Below are 25,352 nucleotides of genomic sequence, written 5' to 3' on the forward strand. Positions count from 1 at the left end.
GATCCAGGGGTCCAGGGAATATAAATTACAACTGGGGAGGGACCAGAAAAGAAAATCCAATATCAGGCTTACCCTCAACACTGTCTGCCTCCACGCTGAAACCATCATCGCTGGTAATCTCAAATCGCAGATGAGGCTGGTCTTTGTTAATTGGACGTCCATCATCGTCATCATCAGAAGGTGTCGGTTCATCATCTGAAGTTGAAACAGAGCCTGCAACCAAAAATCAACACCGCTATGTTTTTACTTTGCCAGTCTTACTGTTGCATTTGCAAAAAGCTTCTGATGGGGTTTCTTCCTGTGTAGATAGAGTTTTTCCTCTCCACTGTCGCTACAAGCATGCTTAGTGTGAGGGATTGCATTCGAGTCAATGAGTCGATGTAATCAGCTGGTGTTCCTTAGAAAACTTTGAATCAATCTGACTGTATGATCTGCTTAAATCGTAAAGTGCTTTAAGATGACGTGTTGTAAAATGGCGCTATATAATTAAACTGAATTCAATGAAATGGGAACTAGAGGTTAAAAATTCTGGGGCAAGACCGGGTATCTGTATCTTCTGGGTACCTGAGTATTTCTTCCAGTCGGTCAAGTTCATGTGACCCAAGCTTTCTCTTGCAAGGTGCTTTCCAGCATCACCCTGAGACAGGAAGCTCCAAGAGTCGGACCTGGCAGATTAAGCACAAACATCTTAATGCATTTAGAAAACTTCCAACTTACTTTTATGTAGTGTGGATTAAATGATCATAAGGTTTATATATATATATATATATATATATATATATATATATATATATATATATATATATATATATATCTTAGGGATGGAACGATTTATGGAAACCGTCAGAACCGTTCGGTTCGACTGTCTCGGTTCGATTCGCGTGTGTTTCGTTCGGTTCATGCGCTGCTCCATTTTCTCATAGGCGAAGCGTTTACACCCCAGAGCAGAAGGTGGCGGTACTGCGACCAAAGCCAACCACCAAAAGTAAACAAGAAGAAGAAGAAGCGAAGCAGCTTAGGGTGTAGCAGAAAAAAATCAGTTGTTGCGGAGAATTGTGTGGGTATGGCGAGTGGGAAAGAACAGGAGTTGGAAGACGCGCCAGCAGCACTTTATAGGTCTGCTGTATGGGACCACTTTGCATTTAGAGTGACCTACAATGACGGCGGAAAGAAAGTTGTGGATAACAGTGCAACAGTGTGCAAGCATTGTGCAACATGTTTTGTTTATGCTAACAGCAACATGACCAACATGTCAAGCTAACCCCGAAATCCCACATGCTCCGTCAGCAACCCCCGCTGCGCTCCAGACCGCCTGCACAAAGCAAAGCCTACAGCCTCCGCTGTGGCTCCCGTCGGCTCCGCTCTGAGTTCCTTGGAGATGGTAGAGAGCATGCGCGAGATGATTAAATTCAAAGCAGCAAAACATATGGAAATGATCCAGGGTTTCTGCGGATCATTAAAAATAATTACAATTCATTAATTTTTTTGGATTTTTTCATTAATGTCATAAAAAAAAAAAATCATAAATTTTTATAATTTTTATTAATTTTTTTATTTTTCGGTGTAACAATCAACATATACCGAACCAAACCGAAAACCGTGACCATGAAACTGTGAACCGAACCGAACCGTGGATTTTGTAAACCATTCCACCCCAAATAAATAAATATATGTGTATATATATATATATATATATATATATATATATATATATATATATATATATATATATGTATATATATATATATATATATATATATATATATATATATATATATATATATATATATACACACACACACACAGGGTTCCTACAGCATAAGGCAAGTTAAATTCAGGACTTTTTAATGCCACTTGAAATAAAAATTCAAAAGAAAAACAAGAAAAACCCACTTGCGACAACTTTACCCAAAGGTTTGTTTTAACATAAACCACTGCACCAATGTTTCAAATTTTGAAAAACTTCCCATACAGGAAGAAAGCTAAAAACACACAAATGACAGATATATTTTAACAATTATTTAACTGAATTCACAAACTTTGTTTTAGCAGGGAACAAAACAAATCAGTTTTAAAGCCACAACAAAACCAGTGCCAAGTCTTTTTTGCAGCTATTTTTCTTCGTATCGTTTTCTTAGTATGTTTGATTTGGTGATAAGTGGAGGCGTTGCAGAGACAAGGGTGGAACTAAACTGAGAAATACCGGCTGGTTCTCAGTTACTCGATTTTGACGCCTTGTGTTTCGTGCTTCGCATGTGACTCCACTGCCTTAATTCCCATCGTTCCGAGCTTGAATGACTTGGATAAAATACACTGTGCCTCATTTACACTTGCTCATATTTTCCAGTCAAAAAGTTAATGGCGCATCTCCCAAATATACTGGCAGCAACAACGCTATCGGTTCCGCTATCGGGACAGAACCAATAATGGCGAGCAGTTATTTTTTTTTTTAATAAAACATTTTTTTTTTCAATTTTAATGTTTTATTTAGATTACAAAATTAAATCGTAATAAAAATAATCCTATTTATGATGTTTTAAAAAATAAGACCTACGAAAGACTAATTTAAGCAATTTTAATACCAATTAAGGCCTTAGTTTTATTTTGTAGATTTCAATGCCTTTTAAGACTTTTTAAGGACCCGCGGGAACACTGTATACAGTGTTGTGCCTGAACGTGTTCATTGAAGGAAAGTTCATGAACTCATTCATATTTTGGGCGAACGTGGCCTGAACGTACTGCATTACTGCCTGATGAACTCGTTCATTCTGGTGTCTGTGAACGGCACGCTCTCTCAGTTCAACTCCGTTCAATAGGTTGCCAAATTTCTATAGAGCCCTCCAGGCGAAACTCCGGCTAAATCACACCGTAAACAGGCCTTAATATGTAGCGGGGAAAAACACCAAATCTGGCAACACCAGCTACCAGCGTCGTAGCCTACAGCCGCGTGCGTCATCAAAACAAAATGCAGCGTGGAAGCCACAGCAGCATGGAGACGACCGTGGATGCGACAAAGCAGCAGTATGATCACTTAAAACAGTTTTATGACCAGGTGGTCGGTGAGGATGATGGCAAAAATCTTACATTTCTCTGCAAACTTTGCCCGCCGGCTTTCAGTAAAAAAATCCGCACTTCAGTAACCTTAAATTACTACCTCAGCCTGGTCCCTCAGTTTGTGTTAGTAAAATGTTCTTGAGGGTTTTACTATTCATGTAACTTGTTTGTTAAACCTGCCTGGTATAAATTTCCAGGATTCCAGTATTCCTTTTTAGTATGTACTGAAATGGAATTTCAAATTGAAAAAATTATAAAAAAACAAAACAAAAAAACATTTGCACCTTAAAGACTACTTTCCTGTTTTTCTTTAAATAATTCCGCATAAAAAAGCAGCACATTTTTCCTGATGTTTTTGAGAATATACTGTAGGGGTGAAAGCTGCAGCTGCTACTAGTGTGAAGTGAATGGACAGCAACAAAGCGTTAAAGCAACAATGAGGAAATGCTGTCCCCTCAATGCTAATGTAAACCCTGGTTGGATAAGGATTCAAAACTGGATATGAAGATGAAATCTGACGCACAGTTTCAGTGTTACAACTAATAAAATAATTGCTGTCTGTGGTTCTACAGTAGGCTATGGTGTAATTGAGCAATATATGAAAAAAAAAAAGAACTATGAACTAGTTCATTTTTTGGAACTGTGAACTTAGTTCAAAATCTTGAATTATGAACTATGAACTGAACTAGTTCATTTTAAAATGTGTGAACTGAACTTTGAACTAGTTCACGTAGAAAGAGAACTTTCCCAACACTGCCTGTATATATATTAGGGCTGCAACAACGAATCGATAAAATCGATAAAAATCGACTTTTAAAAGCGTTGGCAACGAATTTCATCATCGATTAGTTGTGTCGCGCGATTATTGCGTCATCCGCCGCGCCGTCATCACTGCCTCTTGACTGAAAGAGGAAGAAAAAAAAATATGGCAGAGCGAGTCAGCGCCGCAGGAACAGTGTTGCCAACTCAGCGACTTTTCAGACCCCTCCAGCGACTATTTTTCAAAAAAGCGACTAGCGACAAATCTGGCGACTTTTTTCGGTTTCACTGGCGGCTTTTGGAGACTCTTACGTGAAAGCATGTATCGTTCCTACTCTGCCGTGGGGCGCCTCCCCCCGCTCCCGCAGGAGTCCCTCTCAGCTGCAGTCAGAGCCTCAGCGTCCAGACTGCAAATGAAGCGCGCATGCACCGGGATTGACGGCGCAAATTGATCACAATAATTAAAATAGCCTGCGCTTTGTAAAGCGAAAAAAGTGATAACATGCAACTTTTTTCAAAAGAAATTAACATGGCACGGAACCACCATGTTTGTTTGGTTTTAAAGTGGGGAAACGTAACGTTAGTTTCTCAGGTAGCTCATCCGATGCTTTCCTTACCGTGTTAGTAGGTTACAGACAGTGATAAGGTTGGCTACTTATTTTACTTTTAATTTCATTTGAATTAGCTTAAGCAGCGTTTACATTTACTTTATAAATAAATTAACTTGCAAATTATGAGGGCAAGGCTTTTAAAGTTTAAATCTTCTGGCGAAGATAAAGTAAAGAAGATCCTGCAATTTATGGAAGTAAAGCAGAATAAAATCCAGCAAGATCAGTAATATGTCAATTAATTATATGCCACATTCCCATGTAAATTGGAGTCTTTGGAGGATGTGTTTTTTAGCACCCCTAGTTCTCTCATTTTTATTCCAAATACAATTTATAATTTGAATCACAGGGCTATTTTTATCTCTATGGTTCAGTATTTTCTCAAGTAGCAACTTTAACTGCTATACTTTCCTGTCTTAAAAGGCAGAACTCTTCTAGTCTAAAAAAACTCATTTGTTGAAATGGGGGACCTATTGTTTGAACCCCTTAGGGGCTTTTAAAAACAAAAATGTCTTTTTTTGCGCTTTATGAAACAAAGTACCCTATATTTTGTGGATGTACAGCTACATTTCTCATCTAAGTTTGCGTAGTTTTAACACAAACATTTATTTTTCATATTGCACCAGTACAGTTAATGAGCAACCTGTACTTGTGTGCTTGTTTGTTCTGTCTAAAATGTTTATTTTGGAATAAAGAGGTTAATATAAAAAATATTTTTTGTCCGATTCATCGATTAATCGAAAAAATAATCGTCCGATTCATCGATTTTTAAAATAATCGTTAGTTGCAGCCCTAATATATATATATATATATATTGCATTCATCCGACCTACACGTCATTGATACTTGACAAATGTTACTAAACGTTACTAATCTGCGTCCTACTAAGCGGAGGTGGGAAAAACTAACAACCATGGCGGAAGATAACACAGAGAGCAGTCAATGGAGAGAAAGTGAGGTTGCTGACTTAATTCATATTTGGAAAGATGGCTCGATTCAGATCAAACTCGAAGGGTCTTACCGGAACCTGGCTCTCTTTCTTTTTGATCTTCTTAAAAAGATTTCGTTCGTAATGTGCCTGCTCCTGTTGGAGAAGAACTTAAAGAAAGCAATATACGCTGCGGTATTACGAGTCATGTTTACTTCCGCAAACACTGAGGACGCTTGCTACATGTGACGTCATCGCGTCCTCGAGTGCGCATGCGGGACACTTCGGTTGAACGCTTTCAGTTCACACAGTAGATCACATACAAGTCGCATATAATTGGAAGTGTGAACGGACACGCAAAAAAATCAGATTTCACAAAAAAATCGGAATTGAGCATTAAGGCCTGCAGTGTGAACGTAGCCTTAGTTGCATACAGCAATCGAGCCCTTTTTTATAATTCTGACCAGCGTTTTGCATCTTTGGCTGCCGTTTTGATTTACCTTTGAGGATTTAAAGATTCACACTTCTCTAAAACATTAATGTTACTTCTTGTCAAAAGAACCATTTTAGTCAAATTAAAAAACCCTTTTCTGTCCCCTTATCTGACAGCGGAAAGACCACTTTTGGGTTAAACCGTTTTTTTGTGTTTTATTATGGAAAATTCTGGGCGGAGGGTACTTATGCCGCTGGAAATAGTTTTTGCATCTCTGTGCTCCTTAATGTGCAAGTACATATCATGAGAAATTATTGCAAAAACTAACAAAAGAACCCGCCCAACAATAACTTGCAGAGAGAATGATAATGTTAGAAAGGTTTCCAAAAGCATAATTCAAGGCTCTTGTATAAAAACTCACCCTGAGCTCTCAGAATCACTAAGATGTTCATCCTTCATCTCATCCAGATTCAGGACGCCCTTCACTGTTGGGGTTTTAATGCGAACTCCTGAGGCCCTGTTGGATGCGCTTGGAAAAGCGGCTTTACGGGGCTCCTCCTCTTCGCTGATGCCCTCTGGTGGCAGGAAGTCAACTTTACACTTCTTCGTGACGATGCGGTCGGAGAGGGAAGACACTCTCTTCATGCGGACGTGGGAACGAGGCCGAGGGGCTGGAGGTGGCGGCGGTGGTGCTGGAGGTGAAGGAGAACGTGGCGATACTGGAGATTCGGGCTCAATTAGAAGGCCAGGCGGTAGAACCAGTGAGGAAGGACTCATTGTCTGGAGCCCGGTCCACTTTGGGGTGTAGTTACTCGCCATTGCTTGATTGATGATCGCCTGGGCGCTCTCGGCAGGACTCATCTGGTGAGTCTCAGCAGATAAGGCAGGCTGTCCTGCAGCCTTGGAGGACTTTGATTTCCTGGATGAACTGGACTCCTTCTTCTTCTTTGGTTTCTTCAGCTCAGAGGCTGCTTCATCTTTCAGAGTTTTTGTATTTTTTCTGGGCTTCTTGGAATTGGATGAGGCCACGGCGCCGTTGCTGTTGTGTGTGAGCAGCTGTGTAACTGTGGTTGGGTTCTGAGCCGACGGTGTGGCGGTAGCAGAAGCTGCCGTCAGGCTGGTGCCAGGTGGAGCAACAGTCATGTTTCCAGCTGCAGCCAGTGTGGCTGAAAGAGCGTTGCTCTGCAAAAGACTGGCAATCTGGGTGACACAGTTATAGGATGAGGAATTCGGAGTGGGCAGTTGGAATGCATTGTTTTCAGGGTTCTTCACAAAGATCTGCCCAAGGCGGTTCACCAACAAAACATGAGGAGTGGGATCTACATTCGGACCTCCGACCTCTTTCACAGTAAGGATGGCGTGACCAGGTAATGCCTGAGGCAGCACCTGCTGGTGAGGTTCTATCGCTTGCCTCTGAGAGGAGAAGTTGATGGAGATTGTGTGGCTGGACATTGCTTCCTTCTGTGTAGTGGAGGAGCTATAACCGTTCAGGACCACAGGAGCAGAAGTGGTCTGCAGCGGTATTGGAGTGGCTGCACCCTGTGCTAACAGCCCAGGAAGAGTTGATACAGAAACAGAGGAAGAAACAGCAGTGCCAGAACTGAACGGATGCGTCTGAGCAGAGAACAGAGCAGCGCAAGTTTCCGTTGGGGAACCAGTCCCTAAACAAGCTGGTAATGCTGGATCATTCTGAGGGTCATTCAGCGGCGTTTGGATAACATCTCCTACAGGAGTAAGGGTTGTCAGTTTAGAGGACAAAGGCTCAATGCAGGGGAAGTTCTGGGATTCCTGAGGTGGTGCCACTGGCTGAAGTGTGATACTGGTTAGAGGAGGATTACTGAAACCTGGTAAACAGGGATACACCTCAAGAGAATCTACGAGGCATTGCGAGGGGGTTTGCACATCTGTAGGCATAAAAGAGGGGGGCTGGAGAAGGCCCAGCGTGGAGCTCTGGCTATTATCAGCTGAATCCATCAGATCAGATGTTATATGGTTTGTCAAAACAGCAGGGTCCTCGGCTGAAGACGTAAAGTTGGGGCCGTCGGACTCCGAGTTCAGGGCTTCGCAGATTTCACTCTGCTGGCTTTCAGGTCCTTGTACAACAGGAAGCAGTTCAGTGAAACTTGGGTTTCCGTCACATCTCTCAAGCACAAGCGCCGCTTCAGAGGCAAAGCCTAAACTGGAACCGGACGACAACGGGTCTGAATAGCACGTCTCAGGCACCTTAATGAGCAAGTTAGGAAGAGCTTCGACACCTGGAGTAGGAGGTATAGATTCATGATCTATCAAAGGAGTGTTTGAGGCATCACAGGATATCGGCGGACATTGGGGGGGTCTGTCAGCTGTACCTTTTCTAGCACCTGAAGGTGCTGCTTGGTTGTGGTGAAATGAGAGATTAGCTAATTTGGCTCTGTTTGTGATTTCACTACTTTTATTATGAAGGTCTTTTCTTTTTATCTCATTTTTCCCAGGTCCATCAACCTTCTGAGAATCATCGGTGGCCGCTAGGCTTGCGTCACTCTCAGTACCGTCATCTATCCCATCCAGCTGAGCCAAGGGCCGGGTTGAAGAAGAGGAGCAAGGAGACTTAGATCGATCTTTGGATGCTGGGCAGCTGACTACAGTTCTTGAAAAGTTCAAGTAGTGCTCCATATCATCATCTGAGGAGGTGCTTCCCAAATCTTCCTTTGCCGAGGCTGCAGAACGTGGAAGATTTGCAACAAGGGATTTCCTCTTCCGTACCTCTTTGGTTCTTCCCCAAAACTGCTCCGCATCATCACCTTCCACCACTATCTGCCCCCCGCAGTTCATTGCCACACCTTCGTTCAGAAGTGTTTCTTCAATCTCCAGTTCTGTTCGCATCTCCTCACCCAGACTTATGCTGGACTCTCTGTGAAAGGAGTCGTATGGAAAATGGTCACCGTGCTTGTCTACATCGCCGTGGGGCGAAGCGCCGTTTGCTGGAGAGACGTCTTCTGGCTCCGGCGAAGCTAAAAAGTTGTGCGGCACCTCAACTGAATCGGAGCCACTCAGATCAAAGGACAGGCGGCTCCTGGGTAACTGCTGCATGGAGGTTGTGTTCTCATGCCAGTGAGACTGAGGGAAGAACGATGTGGCGCGGACTGAGGAAGCGTTTCTACCACCGACTGAGCGGGATGAATTCATCAGGTTGTCTGAAACACCGAGTGGAAACAAAGGGGAGGTTGGGTGAGGAGATTTCCCGGCACGGAGGGTAATGGGTCCGGTTAGAGGGGCAACGGGGGGCGGGGACATACGACTCTTTAGGCCTGGTGTCCCAGAGTGTGGGCTGTGGCGGCGAGCTCTCCGGGTCTCTTCTAGATCACTTATGGTCAGGATGTGGTGGGGTTTAGTCTGAACTACACCTAAGTAAAAGAAATAATGAATTAGAACATTGCATCTTCCGTTTTACATGGTTTATAAATAGGATCTCTAAAAAAAAAAAAAAGATTACATACCTGGACATGGCAGAGGACGGGACAGACCTCCAGCTGGTCGCCGATGAAGAGGATGATTGGGGATTTTTGGCTTTGTACTATGATCAGACTTTGGGGGAAGACACAGAAGATGGGATTCCTCTGAAGGGTGGTGGACTTCCGTTTCCTCTGCCTCTTCGACAGAAGCTCCTGTATATTCATACCAAACATTTAAGACAACATTAGCTTCTTCTATTCTACTATTATTTGCACATTTTTCTCACTCTTACTAATAGTCTGGTATTCTTGTAAAGATAAACAAGCTGGCGTTAAATATTTTTTAACAGTCTTACACATTCACACTTCTTTGAACAGATTATTTTATTTTAACATCAGCATGTTTTTTTCTTACACTGCATAGTGGATGTGAAGACCATATCTTTATTTTCTTTATCACATCTGCTATCTTTCTGAGTCACTGCTGCTATGAGTCAAAGTGGTTCCATTTCCTGTCGTTTTGCTGCTGCTACACTCGGATAACTTAATTCTAATCAAACCCTAAACTGTCAAAGTATACTACGTGACAAACATACTTTTTCCATTGCTAAATTTACACACCAGGCAGTTGACGTGGACTGTGGGCGATAGTGTGATTGTCTCCCTGGTCTGGCATTTCTTCAACAGGCTTCTCCTGGATAACAGGCCGCACCTCCCGAATTTTACAGGTATATCTGCACCGTTGCAGTGGGTTCAGGGTACTCCAGTACCATCGAGAGCACCTGGAAAATAGTTATAAAATCATTTAACTTACTTTAACCAAACTAATATTAAATTCAACTTAAGGTTCACCTTTAAGTAATGACTATCTATTAGAATTGCTTTAGTAATTTAATTGAAAACAACAGATTTTGTTTATTTGAGTGAATTCTGATCATCGTTACTTAAAGCTAGTGAAAAATCTTTTTTTTTTAGTACTGCATAAGACTAGTAAGTAATTTAAGCAGGTGTTGAAACTGATGACATCATACAGAGATTACTGTAAATTGCCTATCTGCAAAATGAAGCAAGAGGATTTAAGAAACATATTTCTCTCAAGCGCTCAAGAATTATGCCTTCTGCTTATTTTTTTTATTTTTTTATACACATGAGGTAGTGTGTTCTATGCTCCTTGTGAAGGAGTTAGTCATTGTCAGCCGGAAAACACTCAAGTCAGCTGTGATCCCCATGACTGCTGGGGATAGGGTTCTCCTTTCTGGATTAAAACTCCTTAGTTATGACAAAATGATGCAAACTATAGGAGAAAAAAAAAGAAAAAAGCTTGAAATATATGATTCTCTGTAATAATAAAGTAGGTTAATGTTATTGTCCACATCAGTGGAAATGTTCACATTCACAAGTTATAACCACATTATATCAGAATAAAACGCAAAATTTAATAAGTCGATAAAAACCAACTACTTTCATGTTAATATGGAAGTTTCAGCTTTTGAATTGCATGAACATTTTGATTTTAAATACCCTGTTTTCCAGACTATAAGCCGGCGCTTTTTACCCCACACTTTGAATCACGCGGCCTATAATAAGGTGCGGCTTTTCTGCAGATTTTTCCTAACTGCCAGAGCGGGGAGTCAAAGTTGGAAATGAAAGAATAAGTGGCTAATTTTCTTGTAGCACAAGAACATGCTAGCAGCAGGCACAGCAGAGAAAAAAATGTCCTGAATTCACACATTTTGACATTTATTTCCCGCATTAAAGCTGCCAAACTAATGAAGAGGCCGGGCTCAACTCCTGCAGAGCTGAAATAAAGAGCTGATGAAGCCCCGTCTTTCAGATGTTGTTACTGCGAGCAAACAAGCTAACAAGAGCTAGCGTTCTTCTTCTTCCCTACTCCATGGGATAAATGTAGAGCTCCCCCTACAGGTTTGGCGTGGAGACAGTTCAGCTGCTTATAGCCAGCACAGTGCGGCCTATGTATGCAAATTTAAATTTAAGAAAAAAGAAAATTTGTGGTCGTGGCTAGTGGTGAGGTGCGCTCTATAGTCCGGAATATACGGCAATTAAAATGCATGATTTTATTTGATTCATTGTCTATATTTGGATACAACATACTTTATAAATAATTTGTTTCTTAATACAAAAATAACCCACTACTTACTGAAACCCAACAGGAAACAGTTTGCCTTTGCTAGCTGAAAGCTCAGACAGCATACCCAACTTTTCAATCTGCAACGAACCTATGAAGCAAAGCCAAGAATACCAATTATTAGGGCAAATTAGCAGAAAAAAGCAAAGAGAAAGTTTTCCATCAAGTATGAGATAAACAATATACCAATCATAACATTGATCAGTTCTGGCTCTAGTCCAGTGAGGAACTTTCTGCGAAGGCTGATCCCTTCAAAGTCCACATAGACTCTGCGGTTTACTTCAAACTCCTGACCAGTTATCATCTGGAAAACAAAGGGAAGTTCACTTAAATCCCAGATCCACATGGTTTCTACATCCAACAGAGGACCAGAACTTACCCTTCCACTAATGAGATGTCTGTGTTTGTGGCAGTAGACCTTTTTATCATCCTGGAACACACACTGTCGCGAACGGGCACACATGAAATGGTAGTTGCTTTGACAAGATGTCAAACAGCAGCCCACGGTGGCACCAGTCTGATTACAGCGCTCGCATCGCTGATAAGGTTGTAAAAGAAATTGTGGAGAAACAAGCAGAAATCTGAGTCCTGAGCAGCAAACAGTTGAAGGTTGCATATGAATATCCGAACTCTCTGTGCTGGTCTGCAAAAAAGCGCAGGTTTCTACTTATGTACTTTAGCGGATTTAGCAATAGAATATCTTTTCACTGACCATCAGCCGCCCCCTTGTCACAGCGCTGTGTACATGTAACAAGGAGCCATTATCTTCTTCAAAGACCTCAGCAGACCACAAACAGCAGTTGACGTGTGCCCACTCATTCTGGCCAAGGTAGAGAAGTCTTCCTGCTTCCTGCAGAGTCAAAGAAAAGAGTTAACACTGCTAGGGTGGTTGGAAGAAACCATGTTTCTGTTACTGGATTTCCTACATTGGGTTTGAGATCTCCATATTTCTGACACAAGGAGCACTGCCTTTCATCCTCTTTGGACCACCCAGTGTCCAAGTCAGCTTTTGAAAGTCTGCCTCTTTTTCCTGCAACAACAGCAGCAGCAGCAAAGAAAGATTAAAGTAAGCATCTTTAGTCACTAACCCCCACAGAGCCTCCCACCATGATATTAAAAGAACAGGGTTGCCTTTGAGTTTGGCTGTCCGGCTATTTTTGAAGTGGTTTCGGCTCAGTGAGTCCCCTGACATTGGAGAAGCCGCGTCCTCCTCTTTTATATCCAGTGTTTGTAGTCCGTTGTCATCCTGAAGGAGGCCCAGCGGGGGCCGGGACAGCAGCTCCTTCCTCTCCTGCCACTGAGCGTAAACATGTTCCGTTGTGGGAGGATGAACAGCAGTCGACAGCATACCTCTAAACAGAGACCATAAAGACTTGGATTATCATTTGCAGCATATTTCTTTTCTTGTGATAAACATGCAAAAACACATGAGGCTGGGGAATACTGTCATTTTGCAATTTGTGAACACTGTCAAACTTTTAAAAGATTATCACAACTCACGGTGTTAAGTCTTTGGCAGAAAGGTTCCACAGCTTTGGGTCTTGGCTGTTAAACCAGTTAAAAACCTCTTCCAGAAGCTAAAAAAGAAAAAAAAATTATCCAACAAAAAAAAATGTTGAATTTCAACCCAAATTTACTCACAATTTTTTTTTTTCATTCCCAATTTCACTAAACTTTAGGTGTAAAAAAGCCCATCTATGGGTATAAATTAGGTCAAATGAAGGGAGTTCTGCATCCTTTGGCCATGCAGTACCTTTAGGTAGTAAGAGCGAGCCAGAGCAGTGGGCCTCTGCTCCTCTGGGAGATGGTCTTCCTGCTCAAGTCTTTTTCGTATCACTTGAACCACATCTTCATGGAACATTTTCTAAAAAAGACAAGAACAGGATTATTGATTTAGCCACGGATCATGACTTTCAGATATCAGGTAATGTCAGTTACAGTTTCCTTCCTTATACTAGACAGCTATTACTATGAGCTTGTTGGGAATGGGGAAGTAATCCTCTGAGTGGTCGAAGCTTTCACACAGATGACAATAGTAAAACCACCTACAGTAACCTTTCTCAATATAAAAAACCCGACAGTGTGAATGATTGCATGTATTGTGTGATCACATTGTAGTTTCCAACTGACATCAATGAATACAGTAGTAGACATTGCGCTGCTTATAGTCAGCAAAAAAGGGAACCAGCCAAAAAGGAAGAGCAAGAAGTGGGAAAATCATGAGGAAAAACATTGTGAGTTCCTATGGCAAAGCCTATGACGAATAGATTATCTTTGTCAATTCATGCCCAAAAGAAGAGGTTCTATGTGAAATAACGAGATGTTGCTATACTGGAATCTTCCACATAACAAGTTAGTCACAAAAATATCTCTGAATCATCCATCTCAGACATGACATACTTCACTTAGTAAAACCAAAGTGCAATCTCCTGACAAAGCAAAGGAAAAGGTTGTCTTGAAAAGATGCTTCTTTGAGTCAGAAAATAACAGCAAGGCCGCAGCTTGTGACATAAACCACAAGACAGAAAAAATATATAACATAAAGGTGAAGTGCTGACGTGTGAGAGCTCCTACAGAGGAAGTTAAGGGTGCCAGCAACGGTTCTATAAGCAGCTTATATATTACACAGAACATTTTCAATAGGTTCTGCAATTCAACATTAACATAAACATCTGATATGTCAAGTCTAAAGGTCACGTTGAAATAGATCGGTTAAAGAAGACTTTTAAGAAGAGGAACAACACCTCTTCCTCATCTAGAAATTTTTGCCAAATTACATCTACATTTACATCATACATTTCATTGTCCAACAGATACAAGGAATGTTGTACTTACCAGGGTGGTGTAGAGGCCTTTGTCAAACTTTTTGCCAACAGCTCGGAGGTCACAGGCTGGCTGGTTTTCAACCACACTGTCAGGATCGACCAGCTTTTCACACTGAAGCAGAAACCAAAATACAAATGAAACCAATTCAGACTTCAGTTTCTGCTAATATTCATCTATCCAAACAAATTAATCCTTTTTTCAAGAGAACCACAACAATGTCTTGCACAATTTACATCATCATCAAACATACTACACATATGAAAAAAAAAAAAGTCTCCATGGCATACGTTTTTATAAATAAAGGTGTTGAGCTTTCTTTATACCTGTGAGCATGTGACAAGATGCTGTGTGAGAGTGGAGGAGAGCAGGCATGCCAACACCTTCTCCACCCCAGCTCTGAGCTCGATGTAAAGCAGCTCCCTCCAGGCGCTCGGTTGGGTCACACTGCATGGCCGGCATGAATACACCACGCTTTCAGGCAGGCTGGACAGGATCTCATACAGCTCATCTGAAAGCGTTCGACAGCAACATACAAATTTCAATGCTGGGATAAGATTCATAAAGTGAAGAAGTTTAAAGAGATATAAACACTTTCTACAAGGCACCAAACAGAGATCAATCCAAGCAAGGTCAGGCAATTAAATAACGCAAGCAAACAACATCTAAAACCTAATGTGAAACAGGAAATGCTTTGGTACCACTGACAGCTTATCAGGCTGTCCACCTAAACCGACAGGCTGAGCTGCTAACAGTCCTATAATAATTCTGGAGAAGCTGCAGAGATACAGAGCTGCAATATGGTTCAGCTCGAATCAAATGCATGTTTTATCACTACTACAAAGTCTTGAGATATCCTACTCAAACTCAAATCCGTTAGAGAATATGTTGAGACCTGAAAATCTTATCTTTACAGCAGAGATGGCCCAATACATTGGCCAGCATTTAGTTCTTGCGTCAGCTGACAGGTGAATGTGTTTGCTGATTCATTATTGCATTCAGCAGCGTTAGCTCACATGATGCTAATTTGCTGTTTTTTTTGTTTTGTTTTTTTTCATTTGTTCATTTTTTTTGTTTGCCCCTTAAAAGGAATGAGGCTCTAACATTAGTAAAGGGATTTCAATGTCTAATTTGTAAAAAAATCATAGTATGAGATTACATGTCCATAACACAATCTCAGTTCAACTAGTTGAAGTTTGTGGGTTTGACATGATAGAATATGAAGTAGTTCAAAGGATATACAGGTCCTTCTCAAAATATTAGCACACTGTGATAAAGTTCATTATTTTCCATAATGTAATGATAAAACTAATGTAATGATAAAACTTCATTCAAACATTCATCTCTTTAGCAGAAATTACTGCTTCAATGCGGCGTTGCATGAAGGCAATCAGCCTGTGGCACGGCTGAGGTGTTATTGAGGCCCAGGATGCTTCGATAGCGGCCTTTAGCTCATCCACAGTGTTGGGTCTTATGTCTCTCAACTTTCTCTTCACAATATCCCACAGAATCTCTATGGGGTTTAGGTCAGGAGAGTAGGCAGGCCAGTTGAGCAAAGTGACACCATCGTCAGTAAAGCATTTACTGTGAGCAGGTGCCAGGTCGTGCTAAAAAATGAAATCTTCATCTCCATAAAGCTTTTCACCAGATGGAAGCATGAAGTGCTCCAAAATCTCCTGATAGCTCGCTGCATTGACCCTGCCCTTGATAAAACACAGTGGACCAACACCAGCAGCTGACATGGCACCCCACACCATCACTGACTGTGGGTACTTGACACTGGACTTCTGGCATTTCCTTCTCCCCAGTCTTCCTCCAGACTCTGGCACCTTGATTTCCAAATAACAAGTAAAACTGAGCAACAGTCCAGTGCTGCTTCTATGTAGCCCAGGTCAGGCGCCTCTGCTGCTGTTTCTGGTTCAAAAGTGGCTTGACCTGGGAAATGCGGCGCCTGTAGCCCATTTCCTGCACACGCCTGTGCACGGTGAGCTCCGGATGTTTCTACTCCAGACTCAGTCCACTGCTTCCGCAGGTCCCCCAAGTTCTAGAATTGGCCCTTCTCCACAATCTTGGTCAGGGTCCGGTCACCTCTTCTTGTTGTGCAGCATTTTCTGCCACACCTTTTCCTTCCCACTGTGGCGCCTTGATTCAGCACTCTAGGAACAGCCTATTCGTTCAGAAATATCTTTCTGTGTCATGTCCTCTTGCTTGATGGCGTCAATGATGGCCTTCTGGACAGCAGTCAGGTTGGCAGGGTTACCCATGATTGGAGTTTTGAGTGATGAACCAGGCTGGGAGTTTTAAAGGCCTCAGGAATCATTTGCAGGTGTTTAGAGTTAATTTGTTGATTCAGATGATTAGGTGCATAGCTCATTTAGAGACCCTTTTCATGATGTGCTAATTTTGTGTATGCCAAAACCATCCGTATTAAGACAATAAAAGACCTGAAATATTTCAGCTAGTGTGCAATGAATCTAAAATATATGAATGTTCAAGTTTTATCATTACATTATGGAAAATAATGAACTTTATCACAATTTGCTAATATTTTGAGAAGGACCTGTAGATATAACTGTGCAAAGCACTGCATTTGGGAGTATCATTAAAGCCATCAATTAACAATCACCTGTTAGATCCTCACACCTGGCATGTACCCAGTGGTTGCATGAGCCGCACTGCATCATCTGGCTATCGTAGTCATTGTCTTCATAACATTTGAAGCAGATTGGACAATAATTACCTAAGGGAAAAAAAAAAGTTAATAAATGAAAAATTATAAATTTATATAAATTAATACAAGAGGTAGCAGTCAAGTCAGTAATGAGGCCATGAAGTGGCAGAGCTTAAATCTCCACTCACCCTGGTCAAACAGGATTGAACAGTCTGGACAAAGGCCTTTGTCATGGTTCCAGTCCGTGTCCCAGGTCTTTCCTGGTGTCACACCACAGCTTTTGCACCGGATGCATGTTGTACAAACCTGCAAAAGAACATCCCTTTCAGCCAGATAATTAAGCATAATAGAACGATCAAAAACATTTCTGGGAATACTAACCCAGGCTTTCCTTTTCTTGTTTTGCCTTGGATAGTTTGGTCCCAAGCAGGAAGCATGATAACAGTTTTGGCATCGTTCACACTCCAATAAAGGCTGACAAAAGCAAAGTTAGAAAGGGGGAAACAATTATAAGCTGTTCTGCATTTCTGTTTTTAGCAGCTAAAATAAGGAAGTTTATCCTTTGCTACCTTGGAGAGTCTGTTTTTCCCTCCACAAACATGACAAAACTTGCAGCGTCGACAGCACCAATTTTCTTTATTTTCCTCTGAGGGGCGGTCAGCAGGGTCTAGGCAAAACTGGTGGAAGGGTTCGCAGCATACTTGGCAGTAGAGCATCTGTAAATTTAAAACAGGTTACTTCAGACATGACATCATGGATTCATTAATGGACATAGAGGTTGACTCCTTGCCCCTTTGCAAATTTAGTTATATAAAGTAAAGTCCATATCTGAAATATGGGATACAAATGTGCTAGAAAGGAAAGGTTTAAATCAGCGGTGGCTGACCAAAAGAGGGCGCCGCCCCATACCCAATGACCGTAATTAAGAGATTAAAAATAATATATATATATGATAATTTAACTTTACATTAAAATGTAAAATATTTCGAAATATATCTACATTTTTTTTTTAATCTATAAGATAAATATTCAATCTTTAATGACTAGTAAAGCCTCATTCCTTTTTTATCGGATTGGTGACGTATTTCCGCCCTAGGGCGCAAAAATCTTTGCCCTTTGACTCTCGTAAAAGTTGTACATGCACAGTAGCTCCTCTGCTATACAAAGATTTAGGAGAGCTCAGGGCACAGCTCGGGACAGGAAGTGCATACGCTCACCACCTCACGCTACAGGGCAGATGTTTTGCGGGTGATTGACAAGTCAAGTCGCAGGAGTTGGGGACGCATTGGAGAGAGAGGGAGAGAGAAAATGTGCAAGAAACGTCCTTTTCCAGGACCTGGTTTAGCAAGAAGGCTTGGCTAACTGTATGTAGCTTTATTTTGCTTTTCCTGCCTCCGTTTTCAAACTCAAAAATCTGACCCAGCACGGATAAAGACAGGTAGGACTGATCTAACGCACTTTGTAGAAAAGGCAAAGAAGAATAAACAATTCACATGGATTCACATGGAAAATAATATAATATAGTTTACTTTTTCTAGATGTTTGTTAATTTGCATAATTGCTCATAAATAAACACATTGTCAGAAAACAAATAGTTTTTATATATTTAAAAAATATGAAGCTGACTAATAGCTTTTCCATTATTAGCATTGTACATAGTTTTTTTTAGGTTTGTGACACCATATTGGACCATGCAAAACACAGAATTGCCTTCATAAAGCTTCAGAAGGGCAAGATTTATGTACAAAAAGTAAACCTGATAATGAAATTATGTTTTGTTTTAATAAATTGTTTTCATGCACACAGAGATAAGACACCAAAATACCAGGAAATTAAAGTAAAAATAGTTGAATAGCAAAAATACAAAAAAATATCCTAAAATAAATACATATAAGAAGAAAATAGGATCATAGAGTATGATCTGAGGTATTGTGGATGAGAAATCGAGAAGACGGGAACATAAAGGAAAAAAAAAAGAACCAGGAACTGATCTAAAGTTGATCCGAGGCAGAGCAAGGTCTCAGACACATAGAAAGGCCTCAGGTATTCACCTCATGTTGTCCTTTACTGGCGCAAAGGAAGCACACGTAGGGCGGCATGACAGGTGCAGAGGTCAGAATACTCAAACCACCCATATTCCAGACATTCTCCAAAGTACAGTCCTCCTGAAAATAAGAAAATAAACCCCAACATTTACAGTAGCTCTTTCCACTAACCCACCTCTGTGATGAGAAAATAACACTTTTTTTGTATTTAGAAAAATGTATGTTTGACTTTTTTACTTATCAGCAAAGGATAAAATGTTTTTCTCAATGGTTCCGCACAACTAATATACAACCCTCAGATTTTATTTTGAGTAGAATAAAGTACGATTATCTGATTAGGGAATTTCTAACAAAACCCTGACCCCTGCTGGCCATAAACTGCATAGAACTCTATTGAGTTTGGTAACTTTAAAGGGGAACGTAGTTTTTTTTTTACATTTGGCCCTTGATTTTACATTATTAAATCATGTTCTACTCACCTATATGAGTTTTGTGTCATTTGGAGCCGTTCTAAAGATATTCCATTAATTTATATCCAAATAACGTCTTCCTATGAGCAAACGAGTTGAAGGCACAAACTAAACTGTTCATAATTTATTCTTTATGGTACGCCAGATTTCATAACATGTAGGCATGCATACCATTACAAACAAATTATGAACAGTTTAGTTCAAGGCAGAGGCTGAAATCATCCATGTCATGCTGCATTCATGCAGTTATTCACACAGAAGGAGCCCAAACCAAGTACTGAGATCATCTCCACTGCAAAACTGATCTAAAGCTAAAATGTGTTGAATTGTGTTTCCCCTTGATTTGAGCAGGTAAGAAAATTATCTGCCGATAGAAAATGTATTTCTTCTGAAAAAGGATAATGACCTTGAAATAATATATCTACTCTTATAAAATGCAAATACATTTATTTCTAAACTTTTATACTTTCAGTTAATTTTTATGCAGTGTGTTCTTCTATACATAGATAAACCTTTCAGTGGTCTGCAATAATGTTTTTATTTTTAGTTCTTACTCTAAAGAAACATTAACTAAACTCACATTTGGGTTTTATTCGGTCTTGAGTTTAAATAAAACCCCAAAATATAGATTTTTGATTAATTAATTTACTTTTTTGAATCAAGTTACCAAACAAGACTTTTCAACCAACTTCTAATTTACAGAGAAACACTTATTTATTTTCTTTTTAATGCTGTAGCACTTTAGGTGGAAGACATGCTGATTAAACATGGCAACCACAAAATGATTTTTTTTCAAATCCAACCAATCTGTGTTACTAGAAGAGCCTTGTCTTACTTTGAAGTCCACCCTGAGTTTGTGAGTTGGTTTAGAAGACTCGACTTCCCGCTGCTCAAACCCATGAGCAAGGGCAGCAAGGACACTGGGGGGGGTTTGCTCCAAGGGAACCTGAGATGGAAGCGCCTGCAAGACAAAGCCAACATTAACTGAGACAAAGTAGAAGTTAAATAAAACGGGTAAGGATGCTTAGCTCTTTTTTTTCTTTTTAAGAAAACTTGTATATAATAAAGACAAATATATGGCCAGAAGGTTAAAGACATGCAGAAACGTTTTGTTAGCAGTAGGGCTGCAACTAACGATTATTTTTAAAATCGATGGATCGGCTGATTATTTTTTCGATTAATCGATGAATCGGACAAAAAATATTTTTTATATTAACCTCTTTATTCCAAAATAAACATTTTAGACAGAACAAGCAAGCACACAAGTACAGGTTGCTCATTAACTGTACTGGTGCAATATGAAAAATAAATGTTTGTGTTAAAACTACGCAAACTTACATGAGAAATTTAGCTGTACATCCACAAAATATAGGGTACTTTGTTTCATAAAGCTCAAAAATAGACATTTTTGTTTTTAAAAGCCCCTAAGGGGTTCAAACAATAGGTCCCCCCATTTCAACAAATTAGTTTTTTTTAGACTAGAAGAGTTCTGCCTTTTAAGAAAGGAAAGAATAGCAGTTAAAGTTGCTACTTGAGAAAATACTTAACCATAGAGATAAAAATATCCCTGTGATTCAAATTATAAATTTTATTTGGAATAAAAATGAGAGAACTAGGGGTGCTAAAAAACACATCCTCTAAAGACAGATATTTACATGGGAATGTGGCATATAATTAATTGACATATTACTGATCTTGCTGGATTTTATTCTGCTTTACTTCCATAAATTGCAGGATCTTTACTCTATCTTTGCCAGAAGATTTAAACTTTAAAAGCCTTGCCCTCATAATTTGCAAGTTAATTTATTTATAAAGTAAATATAAACGCTGCTTAAGCTAATTCAATTGAAATTAAAAGTAAAATAAGTAGCCAACCTTATCACTGTCTGTAACCTACTAACACGGTAAGGAAAGCATCAGATGAGCTACCTGAGAAACTAACGTTACGTTTCCCCGCTTTAAAACGAAGTAAAACATGGTGGTTCCGTGCCATGTTAATTTGTTTTGACAAAAGTTGCATGTTACGACTTTTTCCACTTTACAAAGCGCAGGCTATTTTAATTATTGTGATCAATTTGCGCCGTCAATCCCGGCGCATGCACGCTTCATTTGCAGTCTGGACGCTGAGGGTAAACATCCTGCGGCTCTGACTGAAGCGCTGAGAGGGACTCCTGTGGAAGAACGGGGTTGGGATGGGGGAGGCGCCCCACGGCAGAGTAGGAACGATACATGCTTTCACGTAAGAATCTCCAAAAGCCGCCAGTGACACCGTAAAAAGTCGCCAGATTTGTCGCTAGTCGCTTTTTTGAAAAATAGTCGCTGGAGGGGTCTGAAAAGTCGCTGAGCTGGCAACACTGCACCAGCGGCGCTGGCTCGCTCTGCCGTATTTTTTTTTTCTTCCCCCGTTTCAGTCAAGTGGATGTGATGACGGCAGCCGCGGATGACGCATTAATCGCGCGACACAACTAATCGATGTTAAAATTCGTTGCCAATGCTTTTAAAAATAGATTTTTATCGATTCGTTGTTGCAGCCCTAGTTAGCAGACACATTACAAGGCATGATTGTTCATTAACAATTTCGAAATATGTGTTCACAAGTTTGCCCTTTGGTGGCTTAACTTTGGCCTTTAAAACAGCTTATCTAGTTTTTATCTTGATGAAGATTCCAAAACTGCTATCCAGTCCAATCAGAGTTTAACTGAGAGTTTGGATCATCTTTACTCACCTTCTCAGGTTTCCGTCGACTCTGTGGTACCCGATGTGAACTGGATTTACGGTGTCGGACTTCATCATCTGAGAAGTCTTCAAAGAACCCGTCCAGGGAGACAAAGTCTTCGGGACAGCAGACAATAATCAACTGTTATAGTAGCAGCAACTCAAAATGGTTTTCCCAGTCAAATGCCAGGTGAATGGCAGCCAAATGACACCAAAATACCCTTCAACTTCCAGCCACTGGCCTTCTCATGGGTGTGCATATTTTGTTACTCTGACTACAACCTTTCACTGAATTACAGGGTCTGACCAGGAGATAACGCTTCTCTTTAGATCTTAATGCCCTCAAATCATGACAGAAGGAATATTATAGATGTTTAAAAAGGAATTTTAAAGGACAAGCCAAGGCCCCATCAAAAAAAATGGGGAAAGTTTGAATGGCTACTACTGTACTACCATTAGAGGGTATTATAAGCCCATGGCTTCCTGACTCTTCCAATACCTTGGTTGAAGCGATGTCCAGCACCCCTCCTTCTTGCTGGTGAGGCAGAGCTCGATAAAGCTTTGTTGTCAAGGTCTGAGTCGTAATCCATCAGGTTAAAATAGACGCGTGGCTTCACAACGCGCTTTGGCTGCTTCCTTACTGATGGACTGTGACCGTCTGTGTTGGGACCAGATGGCGAGTCCCCACCACCCTCGTTGCCTTCGTCATTGCTTGAACAACCCCCGCTGAAGGAGGACCGCCTCCGCTTAGACGAACCTTGTCAAAGAGGACAAACAAAATGAAATAGCTGAACAAGCATTGTTACACACTAGAGTGTAGAGAACACATTTAGTTGCAAATTAAAGCAAAAAAGTACTTTTGGGAGCTGTTCTGCCGCTAAGTCTGCGCGCTTTCCTCTCTTCAATCTGATCACATCTCTTATACCTTGTGATTAAAGAAAGACAAAAGAATAATTATTTTTTCTGAACACTGCTGTATAATCCAACAAGTACTCATTATGTTGAACTTACACACAACATTGTCGTTTAGTGTTAGGGCCACCAAACTTCGGCTTGTCGAGGCAGTTTATGCACTTCCCACAATCCTCCTCGTGGTTGCAGCCCTTGCAGATGCCACACCGCCGCGAGCGGTATCCGAACGGCCCGAGGCCTTTCTTCTTCCCAAAGTTGGACGGCTTTTTAGACTTTGTTGCCTTAGGATCCGATAGGCTGGGGCTGTCTGACTCTGATGGAGACCCAATATCTGCAACAAGAGCAAACAGCTCAGCAAGCAGCATGATCTAAAGAGACATCTTTTCTCATTAGTTGTGCAAATAGCATCTGAGCCTAAAGCCCTATAGTCTATAACACAGATATTAATAGGGTTATAAAATAAATCTTAGATGTTTCATTTTCTATTTTTTTACATTTTCATCTGAATATTCCCCATAAAAAAGGTAGATAAAAAATTAATAGTTTGTACCCCAATGACAAAAAAAAAGCAATTAGTCATTCTGTTAGTTTTGATACATTTTTTTGGAAATAAAAGAAAGAATAACTAGAGTTGGTATTTCTTTAACATTTATATTTTTTTAGTTTTATTTCATCTTTGACAATTATTTTTAAAAGCCACTGTTCAGGGTTAAAGTCTGAGGTGAGAATCGACAGCTTTCTGAAAACCAGCAAACAATGTTAGTTTAATCTTAATTCAGATCAAAATAATATCTCCTTTAAAAAAAAAAAAAAGACATTCTAATTATATAGTTTATGTGGCTCAAAAAAGAGAAAACGAAGAGGAGAAACTTTCTTCCAGATTCAATTCATCACAGGAACATTCAAGAAAGCATCTAATAGAAAAATAAAATAAAAAAGAATGCAGACTATTAGTATAACAACCTTTAGGGATAGCTGACGGGGAAATGCCGGATCTTTCATGCAGCGGCAAGGCACTCAGTCGGGGAATGTCATCAGGTACCATGGCTCGGGGCTGGCCCAGGACGACGGAGGCGGCGCGACACACATGCTTGATACGTGGGCCGCCTGCTCGCCGGAACTCCTGGCACAATGGAGAGATGAGCTGTGGCTGTGGGGAGAACCAACAGCGTTAGTAGCTTTAAAGACGGATCAATGCTCTTCCCATGTCGGTGTATTGACGTAAGGACTCACTTGTCCTTGAAGTGGCTCTGTCTTGACAGGAACCTGAGGACGAGGAACCTGCGCCCTCTGCTTCCTCCTATGTCTTTTTGAGGCAATATCTTGGGATCGGGAAGCAGCGGTGCCAGATAACAGCTACAAGGTAAACAAACAGGCAGGCGTCACTTCAAGCGAAGGAAAAAAAACACTTCTTTACTGGATTTCATCATGGATATGAGGTTCCTCCATGACAGGAGCTTATACAGAGAATATAGAAAATATTAAGTAACTGTGCTTTATGGTATGACTAGATTAAACTGAAATAATCTAGAAAGCTCTGAGATGAACCAATTTAAATCCTACAAACACAGTTTAAAAACTGCTGATTTTGATAGGGGCTAATGGTTTAAGCTAAAATTGTTTGACAGATCCTCAGATCAACAATGAGCAATAAAAGTTATATGCTTTTATGGCCTTAACACACGGGGTTTCTGACAGCTCAGCTTTGAAAACAGATGTTCAGTAGAAAGTCAGTGACAGCCCACAAGGAGGATAAACCTAAAAACGTATCGGCCTTGATGCTCAATTCCGATATTTTTGTGGAATCTGTTTCCTTTTGCGTTGCCGTTCTCATTTCAAAATATATGCGACTTCTATGTGATCTCCTGTGTGAACTGCAGTCATACAACGCAAGTGTCCTGCATGCGCAGTAGAGGACGCGATGATGTCATAGGCCAGCGTGCTCTGTGTTTACGGAAGTAAACATGGATGGTAGTGCTGGAGCGCATCTAGCGAACTTCCACAAACATAAAAACACAACCTTTTTAAGATCGTTAAACATAAATACTGCTCTCTGTATTGTCCGCCATGGTGTTTGTTTTTCTTGCCGCTTCTTCATAGCAAGACCCAGAATAGTGACCTTTGTCGGTTATTAATGGCGTTCAGGTCAGATGAACGCGACCTGGCTTTTCAGATGCAGGTCGCATTTAAAAAGATCAGATTCGTATCGGATTTAGGATCACACAGCCAAGTGTCCTGGGTCGCATTGGAAAAAAATCAGATCTCTGTTGCTCAGACTGCCATGAAAAGATCATATTCAGGTCGCATATGGGCCAAAACATCGGATTTGGGTCACTTCAGGCTGCAGTGTTAATACT

At 40.7% G+C, this 25,352-nt stretch overlaps 1 protein-coding gene across 1 annotated transcript in view; it reads right to left on the bottom strand.

The window, feature by feature from the left end:
- The window catches only part of kmt2bb (lysine (K)-specific methyltransferase 2Bb), a 41,472-nt gene that overhangs the window by 7,056 nt on the left and 9,064 nt on the right, over window positions 1-25,352 (bottom strand). The window contains exons 5-31 of the mRNA XM_038273539.1: window positions 24,229-24,351; window positions 23,959-24,145; window positions 23,095-23,326; window positions 22,941-23,008; window positions 22,583-22,840; window positions 22,094-22,200; window positions 20,204-20,329; window positions 18,905-19,018; window positions 17,423-17,569; window positions 17,235-17,327; window positions 17,042-17,159; window positions 16,809-16,922; window positions 14,509-14,693; window positions 14,195-14,296; window positions 13,113-13,223; window positions 12,860-12,936; window positions 12,491-12,711; window positions 12,286-12,389; window positions 12,072-12,209; window positions 11,739-11,897; window positions 11,546-11,663; window positions 11,372-11,450; window positions 9,835-9,995; window positions 9,259-9,426; window positions 6,204-9,165; window positions 565-665; window positions 73-213 (exon numbers count right to left, since the gene is read on the bottom strand). Coding sequence (XP_038129467.1) covers window positions 73-213; window positions 565-665; window positions 6,204-9,165; window positions 9,259-9,426; window positions 9,835-9,995; window positions 11,372-11,450; window positions 11,546-11,663; window positions 11,739-11,897; window positions 12,072-12,209; window positions 12,286-12,389; window positions 12,491-12,711; window positions 12,860-12,936; window positions 13,113-13,223; window positions 14,195-14,296; window positions 14,509-14,693; window positions 16,809-16,922; window positions 17,042-17,159; window positions 17,235-17,327; window positions 17,423-17,569; window positions 18,905-19,018; window positions 20,204-20,329; window positions 22,094-22,200; window positions 22,583-22,840; window positions 22,941-23,008; window positions 23,095-23,326; window positions 23,959-24,145; window positions 24,229-24,351 — 6,514 coding nt within the window. The remainder of the gene's footprint in view (window positions 1-72; window positions 214-564; window positions 666-6,203; window positions 9,166-9,258; window positions 9,427-9,834; window positions 9,996-11,371; window positions 11,451-11,545; window positions 11,664-11,738; window positions 11,898-12,071; window positions 12,210-12,285; window positions 12,390-12,490; window positions 12,712-12,859; window positions 12,937-13,112; window positions 13,224-14,194; window positions 14,297-14,508; window positions 14,694-16,808; window positions 16,923-17,041; window positions 17,160-17,234; window positions 17,328-17,422; window positions 17,570-18,904; window positions 19,019-20,203; window positions 20,330-22,093; window positions 22,201-22,582; window positions 22,841-22,940; window positions 23,009-23,094; window positions 23,327-23,958; window positions 24,146-24,228; window positions 24,352-25,352) is intronic.

This window comes from Cyprinodon tularosa, unplaced genomic scaffold (assembly GCF_016077235.1).
Source record: "Cyprinodon tularosa strain WSP-4 unplaced genomic scaffold, ASM1607723v1 ctg876, whole genome shotgun sequence".
NCBI classification, from domain to species: Eukaryota; Metazoa; Chordata; class Actinopteri; order Cyprinodontiformes; family Cyprinodontidae; genus Cyprinodon; species Cyprinodon tularosa.